Consider the following 12,058-nt stretch of genomic DNA (forward strand, 5'->3'; position numbering starts at 1 on the left):
ATTCCTTTCTCCGAACTCGGTGTCCCAAGACTATTCCCTCTTTTACCATAAAATGGCACTTTTCCCAATTAAGAATGAGATTGGTTTCCTGACATCGCTTGAGCACGCGAGAAAGATTCGACAAGCAACTATCGAATGAAGAACCAAACACGGAGAAATCGTCCATAAATACTTCTATGATATTTTCAACCATATCAGAGAAGATAGATAACATGCACCTTTGAAACGTGGCTGGTGCATTACAAAGACCAAATGGCATTCTTCGGTATGCAAACACACCGAATGGGCAAGTAAAAGCAGTCTTTTCTTGGTCTTCAGGTGCTACTGATATTTGATTATAACCTGAATAACCGTCTAAGAAACAATAATAAGCGTACCCAGCAAGCCTCTCTAACATTTGATCCATAAATGGCAGAGGAAAATGATCTTTACGAGTTGCGTCATTTAACCTACGGTAATCCACGCACATAATTACTGTAACCCCTCCTTTTTTAGGAACAGTTTGTACCGGGCTTACCCACTTGCTATCTGATATCGGGTAAATCATACCCGCATCCAGAAGCTTTACAACTTCTTTTCTAACCACTTCTTTCATAGTAGGATTTAATCTCCTCTGTGGTTGACGAACTGGTTTGACCTCATCCTCCATTAAAATCTTATGTGTACAAAAAGAAGGATTTACACCTTTAAGATCTGAAAAGGTCCACCCAATAGCAGTCTTGTGTTCTTTCAAAACACATATTAATTTTTCTTCATCTTCCTGTAGCAATGAATTATTAATAATTACTGGGTAAGTATCACCATTGCCAAGGTAGACATATTTCAAGGTGGGTGGAAGTTCTTTTAATTCTAACTTCGGAAATTCAGGTGTTTGGACAGTTGTTGTCTTATTTTCTTGAGATTCAAGGTCTAAAGATCCAGGCTCATCGTCGACGACAATATCAATTGCTTTTACAACTTCTTCCAACAAAGCTTCATTTAGCGGTTCAGGAGTTTGTAAAATCCTAGCAAATAATTCTGTAATTGTTGGTGCTGCATTAATTTCATCTGTGATTGCTGCTACAGCTTTGTCAATCACGTCGATTTGAAAACAGTCACCTTTTTCTTCTGGGCATTTCATGGCTTCAAAAACATTGACTGTAAATTGCTCACCATTGACCCTAAATAGAAGCTCTCCCTGCTCAACATCAATTAAGACTCTAGCTGTGGCTAAGAAAGGTCTTCCTAAGAGAAGAGGTACTTCAGTATCTGCTTCCATATCTAAAACCACAAAATCTGTAGGGAAAATATAGTCATTTACTTTTACCAACACATCTTCAACCACTCCTTCAGGCCTCTTTATAGATCTGTCTGCCAATTGCAATGACAGAAGTGTGGATTTTAGTTCAGTGATTCCCAAAGATTTGGCAAAGGATAGTGGCATCAAGTTGATGCTCGCCCCTAAGTCGCACAATGCCTTACCCACATGAACATTCCCGATAGTGCAAGAAATGCTGAAACTACCAGGATCTTGAAGCTTTGGTGGTATTTTCTTTTGAATAATAGCACTGCATTCCGCTGTCAAAGACACTGTTTCCATTTCTTCTTTAAGCTTGTGCTTTCTTGAAAGCAAGCTTTTCATAAACTTTGCATAACTTGGCATATTTTCTAAGGCTTCAACGAATGGAATATTTATTTGCAGCTTTTTAAACATTTCTAAAAATTTAGAATACTGTTGCTTTTGTGCTGATTGTTTCAGCCTTTGAGGATATGGGGCTTTAACATACGGGTTGTCTCCCAACGCTTTCATTCGTTCTTCCAAAGAAGGCTTCTTTACGATTTTTTTACGTGGGGTATCATTTAATGGTCCTCCAATAATTGTGACATCTCTATCAACATAACCATCAACATTTTCTTCAGCAGGCTTTTCTTTTTCTGAGTCGTTTTTACTGCTTGATGCAGTGGTAGTCTTTTCTACAGGTGTGATTACGATTCCACTTCTTGTAGTTATAGCTTTACACTGTCCTTTAGGATTAACGATTGTGTCACTAGGAAAATTACCTGGAGGTCTTTCGGCCATCTGTCTAGCAAGCTGACCGATTTGATTTTCCAGATTCTTTATGGAAGCTTCTTGATTCTTAAAAGATGCTCTCGTTTCTTCTGCGAAATTTGTTTGAGATTGAGTCATCTTTTCAAATGCAACTTCCCAAGCGGCTTTCTGATTAGGTTGATCTTGTTGGAAATTTGCATTATTTTGTTGATGCCCAGATTTGTATGACAGACCAGGATGGTTTCTCCAGCTCGGATTATACGTATTTCCATAAGGATTTTCTCTCCTCTGGTTATTCCAGATTCCATGAACCTGAGCCGGATCAATCGTTACTGTAGCGTCACAGTTTTCAGGAGTGTGTGGTCCACCACAAGTGTCGCAAACTACAGGAAATTGCGAATTAACCGCAGAGATTTGATTTTGGGTAAAGAGTTTAACAAGTGAATCCAACCTTTGATCCATCTTGTCTTGTTTGGCTAACATAGCGTCGTACCCATCTAACTGCAACACTCCTTTCTTAGGTTGAACTGGTGTGACATCGTTGTCTTCAGATGCCATCTTCTCAATTAGTTCAATAGCCCTTGTGGGAGTGATTTCTCCGATACTCCCTCCAGCTGCAGCGTTAAGAAGTACTCGATAAGTTGGAGTAACTCCTTTGTAGAAAATTCGGACCTTCTCGCCATTAGATAAAGCGTATTGGGGACATCTCCTGATTAGTTCTTTAAATCTTCCCCATCCTACGCACAGAGATTCGCCTTCGAGTTGCTTGAAGTTGTCAATTTGTTCCTTCAACTCAGAGAATCGGGATAATGGGAAGAACTTCTTTTGGAATTTCTCAACCAAATCTTCCCACGTGGAGATGCTATTAGCAGGTTGCAATTCCAGCCAATTAAGTGCTCTTCCTTTTAAAGAAAAGGGAAACATCATCAAACGGATTTCTTCAGGAGGAACCCCATTAGCTTTGATGAGGCTACACAATTGTAAGAATTTAGTGATGTGGCGGTTTGGGTCTTCGATCGGGTCTCCTTCGAATAGATTACTTTGAATTAAATTCAGGAAAGAGGCTTTTATTTCAAAGTTGTTGGCATGGATTTGAGGTCTCCTAATACTCGCAGTTGGATGCGAGAAATTAGGGTTTAAGAAGTGACTCATCAGTTCTTCAGGTGGATTTTGGTTATCTTCCGCCATGACTAGTCCTTCCGTAGAGTTGGAGCTCGATGCTTCTCGTGTCTTCTTTGCGGTCAAACGTTTCCTATTAGTTCTTTCTAAACGTCCTAACTCCGGTTCGTACTGTAGGTCACTGGGATTAACAGTGCCTCGCAAATGCATAAACCAGAAAACTAAGGCTCAGTGGACCAACTAACGGAAACCACTAACTAAACAAATTTTTTTTTTTTTTTAAAGCAAACAAATTAAAATAAAATAACTAAAATAACAATAAAAACAATAAGATATTTAAACTAACACAGTAAAATAAATAACAATAAAATGATCCAATCTATAATTTGATAGATAAAATTAATGTTGATTAAATCAGTCCCCGGCAACGGCGCCAAAAACTTGTTGACGAACTCGGCAAGTGCACCGGTCGTACAAGTAATAAAGTGATAAAGTAGAGTTGTCGATCCCACGAGGACTGATCACCAAGCAATAATCTATTTATTTAATTAAAGTTGGATCTATCATTAAGGGTTTTCTTGAGAATATTGTGATTAAAGTAAAAACAGAATTTATAAACTTATTTTTGGTTTTTAATATTTTAGAAATTTAATTCAGAATTAATTAAAGCTAAAAGAAATTGATTTAAGTTTTCAATAAAAAGGCGTAGTTAGGATTCAACTTCCCCAATGGTTTCTTAACGTGTTTGTCTATTCTCACGATTACATTCAAGATTGAATTATTAACAATTCTTTCTATGATTGATTAAATCCCAATCCCTTGGTAATCCAATCATTTACTCTAATCCAAAGCCTAATCCCTTAGTACTTTCTCATAGAATAAGCATTAACGCAAGAACTCAAGTTATAAAATTCACAAGTCTATCCCTAGATCATGCAAATTCCAGCAATCAACCAATCGGAATCACATACCAACATCCCTATTGTCATATGTGACTCGTATGTTTATCTACGAGTGATCAAGTCATAAATAAAACTAATCATATATATCCGATTGATTGCATAATTCAAAGACAAGAATATAATTCATAAGAATAAACAGACATCAACTAAGAACCCATTGGTTCTGTATCTTCCTAACTACTAAAAGTAATTTAGCCTAACATACTCATAAAGACAGAATTAAAATCTACTGTGAAAGAAACTGAGTTCATGGTAAACTTGTCTAAAAGTGACGATCAATGGTGCAGAGTTGACTCCTTCCTTCTCCTCTGCCACGATCCAGTGCTACGCTTATGCTCCTTCCTTCGCTTCGTCTCAAGTGCCTTCTTTCTCCGCGTTCCAGCCCCTTTCCACAGCTTCCATCGCGTTGTATTTAAAGGGAAAATATGGGCTTTAATTTCCTGGTTTCGCTCGCTCCATCGGTCGCCTATGCTAAGAACTTTGCGAGCTGCTCGCCCACTTGCTCGCTTTAGCTAGGAACTTTGCGAGCTGCTCGCCCACTTGCTCGCTATAGCGAGCAGTGGAGCGAGCTGCTCGCCCACTTGCTCGCTTTAGCGAGCAGTGGAGCGAGCTGCTCGCCCACTTGCTCGCTTTAGCGAGCAGTGGAGCGAGCGTTACCAATTTTATTTTATTTATTATTTAATCTCTGATTTCCCCGTTGGTCCGCGTATTCGTTGCCTCATTTTGTTACTTTGTTATTCCAGTATTCCAATCTTAACAACCTGAAACAACAACAAATATTTAGAATTTGTTTATTTGTTGGCAATTCATTCTGTTTTACTGTTTTATTGTTTTAACACTATATTTTTAACTATTTTAATAATTATTTGAACTCTTTTTATCCATAAAAACATAATGTCTTAAACACTTATCAACTGGTATCTAAATTCCCACTAACATTGGGAAACAGAGAATTCGCACTTCGGATATATACTTTATTATGCTTCAGAAAATAATGCTGAAACGGGATGGGAATACAAACCTACCACAATTAACATTCCCTGAAAAAAGTTTTGGTTTTTTGTTTCCGAGTGAAGCATAGCTGCAAATGTTTTTTCGTCTAATTGAAGAAAAAAAAAAAAAAACAATTTCGAAGTTCAATTTCGTTTTCACTTCCTCTTATTGAGATAATAGCCCTAAAATTTGATTAGGAAACCAAATTCGAAGACTTGGCAAGTAACCACTGCTAGCCTAGTTCTCTTGTCCTAATTGCCATTCCCAACTATATAAATTCCATTAATTTTATGGTGAGTAATTCCTATCAACGTAACCAATTTGACCTCTATGAATCCACTATTATATCTTTTTTATAAAATTCAAATGTTATCAATTTAAAATATTCTTATAAGATCGTTTCACGTACAATTCCACTTCTATTTAAAGAATTATACAAGTTCATTGATCCCATGTAGTTTATGCTTTTCTTTATTCTCTATTACACCGAAACAGAAAGCTGCGCAGGTTACGACCTTACTTGAACAGGATCTGTTCTATAGGCTCGTACCTCTGTATCCTTGAGTTCTAAGGAGACAGGAACCTAAGAAAGCTGCGCAGGTTCGGTTAATTAAGCAAAGACTAACTCTCAATGTTGTGGAATTCATAGCATCCGTGGAACTCTGAAAATAGTAAAAAGTTTATTTGTTTAATTAAAGGTAATAAAAATATAAATATAAATATTTATTAATTTTTAATTTTTAATTTTTATTCAATTAAATTAAATGATAAAAACTTTTTTTTTTTGATACAAAATGATAAAAACTTTGAAACGTAATGAATATTCAATATTTAGTGTAACATTCCGGGCGCTGACGAGGGCGGGGAGTGATCGTCGGTGCCAAAAGGTATGGTACGAAAGGGCACAAGGAGCGGCTCCTGGCAGGCTTCTAGGGACGGGGTACATGAATGAATCAAATCAACACCCGAAAGAGAGAGATTTCAGAGACTGTGCTGGTATGAGACGGTACAGTTGGGAATAACTTATAAGAATTGATTGGTACTACCTATACTATCAAGATGCATCTACTTTTCGGTAGCTCGGAACGGAAGAACTCCGTAGTTAAGCGTGCTTGACTTGGAGCAATTCTGGGATGGATGACCTCCTGGGAAGTTTTTCCGGGAAGTGTGCGAGTGAGGACAAAACACGCTGAAAATAAGTAAATAAACATCAAATTCGAAAGTTGTTATTAAATTTTTTTGGAAAGTACCATAACTAGATCATGATAATAGATGTTAATTTGAGGAAATCATATTTATTGAATTTCATTATTTTTATACTTGTTTCTTGATTTAGTAAATTTTTTTAATAATTCAGTTAAAAATATTGTAATAATTATTGTATAAATTTAAATGTAAATTGTGCACTTTGTGCCTGTGGGGGCGCTTTTTGTATTGACTTTTCTTTTATTTCCTAGAAAAGAAAAAACAATATGCTTTGTCAATTATATTTTTTTTCTTGACAAAATACTTTCTATTCCAATTTTTTTTAAGTGAGTTGCTCTTCAGCCTCTAATCAAGCTATTGATTAATTGCAGACCAAATTATATATATACTTATATCTTAATTAATCAGAACAAAATATAATCACTTGTTAAACTTTAATTTTGCGTACAATCGAAATTTGTACTTCATAAACTTGAAGAGGAGGAATTAAATAATTGATCACTTCCCATTTTGATATCATGTGAAGGGTCATGTTTATTTTTAATTTACAATTATTAAGAGTGTCCTGTCTCGGAGGGGACACAGGCAAAATCTTTCCCCGTTAATGTGCAAGTGGAAAAGATGGCATTGTTTCTAACATGTACCCTTTATGGTTCTACCTCCTTGTTAGCCACTTCTTCTTTTCCGTTATTCTCGGTGTCTTGTTCTTCATATTCAGTTTTTGATGAATTATCTTTATCTTTGCCAACAATATTGCCCTCACTACAGGAATGGTTGTTGCTGCTGCAGTTACCTTTGTCATGATCTACTGTCGTGGATGTGATAACAACCTCAATTTCTGAAGTGATTTCTAAGTGAGTCACCTTTTTCATTTCTTTACTCTTACCCCACAGCACCATGTACAATCCAATCACAATTAGCACTGCTCCAATTACACTAATTAAACATGTTTCAAAAATCAAACCATGAATATGTAAGTTAACCCTGATCATAAACTAAAAGTCAATTACAATATATTTAGGTGCACAGGTATTTGGTGTATAAATACCTTCCTAAGTATAGGTTTTCATTCAACATTAAGGAACCAGCAATGGCAACAAGCACAAGCATTAGAGGGTTGAAAACAGAGGCATACAATGGGCCTCTCATCCTGACACACCATGCAATGACAACAACCATTATTCCAGAGGCCACAATACCCTGCAACAACAATACCAATTCACCTTACCTTAGAACATGTCATTTTATCAATCATAATTTCAATATCTTACTTCACAAAGTCAATATTTTAATTGCTAATTATATAATTAACATACCGAATATGCTGCTGTGAGAAGCCTAATGTTCCAACCCAACCTCCATTGGCTCCAATCCTTCTCAACACAAAGGGCAAAAACAGTAGCTTGTATTGCCCCCATTAAGGACATCAAAGCTGTACTCGAGAGATATCTTGGGTATTCTTTGCTCATCTTAGCCTGCAGTGTCATATGGTGATTAATGACAAGAGAACCATAAATCCAAAGCAAGTTCATTTATGCAAATAAAATGACTAAGTACTTGAGCTAACCTGAATGATGAGCCATAATGCAAAACAGAAGCAGCTTCCAAGACCACAAAAAATACCAAGCAATTTACTACCAGAGTCACCATTTAGTGTTCCCTTGTGGCCATTTTTATGCAAAAGGTTAATGTGGAAGGTCCAAATGTTAATTTCTACACCTTTGAGAAAGGTCAGCATCATTGCCCCGCCAACTCCTGTTATCGTTCCTAACACCTTAGTCTTGCCTGCTATCGTTTGCAAATTTAATCTTTCGAAACTAAGGAAATTTAAAACCAAGTTATACAAAAACAATGTGAGTTATCAGTAATCATATATCTTATATGTGGCCTGAATATTAAAAAGCTTTGTTGAAATGAAAACTTGAAAGTTACAGTGGTTGTGGTGATTGGTGTGTGAGTACTTACCCGCAGACGACAGCCAAGATAAAAGTGACGGCAGGAATGAGATTATAAACCGCCGAAGCAAATGTTGCTGATATCAATGCCAAGGACTCGAAGTAAAGGTTTTGGAATAAACTTCCCCTGTCATATTTACATGATCATGTGAAAAAATTGTTAAAAGCTTTACTTACTATATACAATATATTAGCAATTTATATACATGCCTAAAATAAACTTTACTTACCCAAATAGGCCACAAAAAAATGACATAAAAACCACCCTCCAAGTCAGTTTTGGTCTGTTCTTCCTGCATAACATAATAAATTAAGGAAAAACCATTTTAGCCAAGCTAGTAAATAATCTTGTATTCTGGTAATTTTATAGTGAAAAGTGTAGTAAGGAACAAATTGAAGTTGTGGGGATATGGATGGATGCATGCATGGACCTTTCAAGAATAAGAGCAAGTGGAACAGTGCATGCTGCTGCAAAAATAAGACGGTAAGCAGTAACTACTCTAACGCTCATTCCATCGTTTATGGCAACCTTATAGAGCACATTCGCCGAAGCAAATACAATCTGCACCACCAACATCAACAGGGCTGGCTTCAACCCATGCATTACTTTCCTTATATCTCTCATTTTTTGTGTAATCTATTTATATATATATGTCTTTCACAACTTGCTGCTGCAAAAGGGTTTGTGATTGAAGTTGCATTATCCCAGCGATGCATGGTTTGTTTATATATACAAATGTGCAGTGTAGAGCACTGAGATTTCCAAATTCAAAGAAGCACGCTTTTATTCCAAGTTAGTCAATCTGCGATAAATTAAGGTTAGACCCTCAAGATTGTGCTCTCGTAGCATTTCAAGTTAGACACTCAAATCATGTGCGCCAACAAGTCAAACTTTGTATTTCTTTTGTCGTAACATTGCATTTGTGCCTATAGGCCTAGTGTTAGGAGTTAGGACAACGGGGGGAGATTGGACACCACCTATATATTGAGCACTATTTTCGGGTAAATTTGAATAAGCTTTCGTTTATTTTTATTTTTTAAAGATATTATAATAGATTCATCACTTCGCGATTAGTCTGTTTTGGGCGGGTTTCGAAATTAAAACTTTAAGCTCCTCCAAAAAATGATACTGGAGAGAATTGAACACATGATCTCGTTCTTATCTGCTTAGTTTTTTTTTTTTTTCTAAAAATAGCTTGTTTTTAACTTTTTATGATATAGCTTATTTTCATATCTTCTTTTTCTATAAAAAAAATTACTTCTTTTAATAAATAAAAAATAATTTTCTATATTTTAGTTTTTTAGAAAATTTTCTACTTATATTAAAAAAGTTTAGATATATTTTTTATCAAAAAACAAATTTCTTTTAAAAAACACAAACAAATTCGTGACTAATATTCACTGTTGGATTTATGAATATGTTAAAAAAAATACATTTTCCATCAGATAACAAATCAATATGACAAAATAAAGAAATAAATAAAAATATTGCCTCCACAAGAACATTGGTAGAATACAGCCGTATTAGATTGACTATAGTTGAATACTTTGTGTCTACTACGTTTGGCATTCGCACTCTGCGTTTGCAACGTTTCTGTTACGACCCTGTTTTCCCTACTTTAGCCATTCTCCTTTTATTTTGACTCCAAATTGAAACAAATACTAAAAGCTTCCTTTCCTCTGTTTGTTCAGAAAACTATCTATATGAAACCACGTCCTACAGGCTATAAATATTTTAATTTCGATGATTATATTTTAAACTGGTTGAAAAGATATTTTTATATCTTACTTTATGAAATTATTTTTGGGAAAATATTTCCTCCTTTTAAAGGAGAAAATTTTTCTCGTACTAAAAACTATAAGTGGGGTCTACAAAATAATGGAGAGAGAAAAAAATGTTTACCCATTATTTTTAGGGAAAACGTTAAACAATCTCAAATATGACTTTTTTAACTAAAAATTGATGCATCTAACTTCGATTTCATGGATTTGATATCAAACGTTTTTTTAAAATTTTTATATAGCATTATTGTTTCTCATATTACAACTAAAAATTAAGCTTAAGAAATTATATATCATATATTAAGGGTCCGTTTATTTTATTTTATTTTTCCATTTTCAGTATATATGTTTTCATTAATAATAATCAAAATACCTCCTTATTTTTACTTTGTTTTGTGTTTTTAAAAATTTACAAAGGAAATTGTGAAAACAAGCTTTTGTTGTTTTGCTATTTTCCTTTGCAAATTCTTAAAAATAGGATATAAAAAAAAGCGATATCTTTAAAATTATCAATAACAAAATCAACTAAAAAAATAAATAACTATATATACACGTCCGAAGCAATTTAAGTCAACACATAAATTATCAACTATCTTGTAACCTATAAATTTTTAGAAGAAATATTCTTATGCTGAATTCATTTTTCAACTAATCTTATTACTTCAATTAGCCTGCTATATTTTATTTCGGATACTCTGATATCAGTTTATAAGTTACATCTCAATTTTGATTTTATTTATATATAACAGTTTTAATTTATTAATTATGTTTTTATTTTATTTTTGTAAAAATTAGATTTTATTTATTTAAGAACTTATCAAGTAGCTCTTGAAATGTTAGTAGTTAGTTATCTTAAAAATATAAATTGGAAGGTTAAATTTTATATTTTCCAAGTTGAATTTTAAACTAATTACAAATATTTAGCCTCATGTTTTAATAGTTGATCTTCGGAGTTCAGATAAAGAAAGTTGACAATAAAACGACAAACGAAAAATGGCAACTAGTCTAAACCAATAGGAGGATTAAAAGTTGAAATAAAGTCATTGGGCGCCACAAAAGTTCTATTCTTATCTTTATTTAAAAAGACTTGCGATTTTCCTTTTATCCCTTGTCCTGCTTACATACGAGTATTTTTTCGTAGCTATGAATATTTATGCCATCTCTCAAAGCTCAAACTTATTTTCTCTGTAAATTACCTATTATCAATAAAATGAACAATAAACTTTTACAATTTTTTGGGGTGCAAAAAATAAAATAAAATTATGAGAGCCTATTATCAAGCGTGATGCGAGCACATAGAAATGTTTTGTTTTATAGTTAGTAGTGCGATGGAACAGCTGGTATCTAGATGGAAGCACGCACGAGGAAAGAAATTAGGGGTATAAGAGATTCTAGCCTTTCAGCACCCAGAATTATTAATTAAATCACTTAAATTGTAAAGTTCTATGACTAAGTGACTTCGTCTGAGGGAATCTCAATGATCAAGTGACATATAATTAACAAATGAACATGTAGAAAAAGTGTATTTTCATAATTACTTTTTATAGTTTTTTTTTATAAGCGGGATTAGACCACTAGTTAGTGTTCAAAATGGAAATAACCACTTCCTCTAACTTTTTATTTTTATTTTTAATTTGATTTGATACTTCATGTCTCTCACCCTATTATTTCGTCGCTTTTTCATGAACATGGAAAAGCTTATTATGATCTTCGATCAGCTCATAAGGCAAAAGCAGAGAGCTATCCTGACATAAGCATTGGCTCTGCATGCAATTAAACGCACAATTAAATTTCTTTTTCCGTAAGGATATATACATTCCCCGTTACACTAACGCCGCAGCCACGAACATATTATTTGTAATCCTCCAAGTCTTAATTATATGACCTCCTAATTTTTTATCTTAAATTATGTCGTGGCCTACATTGTTACCATAATTCAAACATTGTGAAACTGTGATGCATCAACTACTAATTAATTTTACGTTCTTACCTTTTGATTTCACTTAACATAT

General features: G+C 34.3%; 1 protein-coding gene and 1 pseudogene across 1 annotated transcript; one reads left to right on the plus strand and one right to left on the minus strand.

Annotated features, from left to right (window-relative positions):
- The first annotated feature begins 5,613 nt into the window (after positions 1 to 5,613).
- Positions 5,614 to 5,697, plus strand: LOC133308024 (small nucleolar RNA U3; annotated as a pseudogene).
- A 1,259-nt stretch (positions 5,698 to 6,956) lies between these two features.
- LOC133307983 (WAT1-related protein At1g25270-like) lies at positions 6,957 to 8,889 on the minus strand. The gene is made up of 7 exons (XM_061508567.1): positions 8,696 to 8,889; positions 8,495 to 8,557; positions 8,275 to 8,391; positions 7,877 to 8,126; positions 7,626 to 7,784; positions 7,358 to 7,509; positions 6,957 to 7,245 (listed from the first exon to the last, which is right to left on the minus strand). Exons 1-7 carry the CDS (start codon positions 8,887 to 8,889, stop codon positions 6,957 to 6,959), a joined length of 1,224 nt encoding a protein of 407 aa, XP_061364551.1.
- Positions 8,890 to 12,058: the final 3,169 nt, after the last annotated feature.

Source organism: Gastrolobium bilobum, unplaced genomic scaffold (genome assembly GCF_033153095.1).
Source record: "Gastrolobium bilobum isolate Gb01-03AN ecotype WA unplaced genomic scaffold, APGP_CSIRO_Gbil_v1 utg30775, whole genome shotgun sequence".
In the NCBI taxonomy this organism is placed as follows: Eukaryota; Viridiplantae; Streptophyta; class Magnoliopsida; order Fabales; family Fabaceae; genus Gastrolobium; species Gastrolobium bilobum.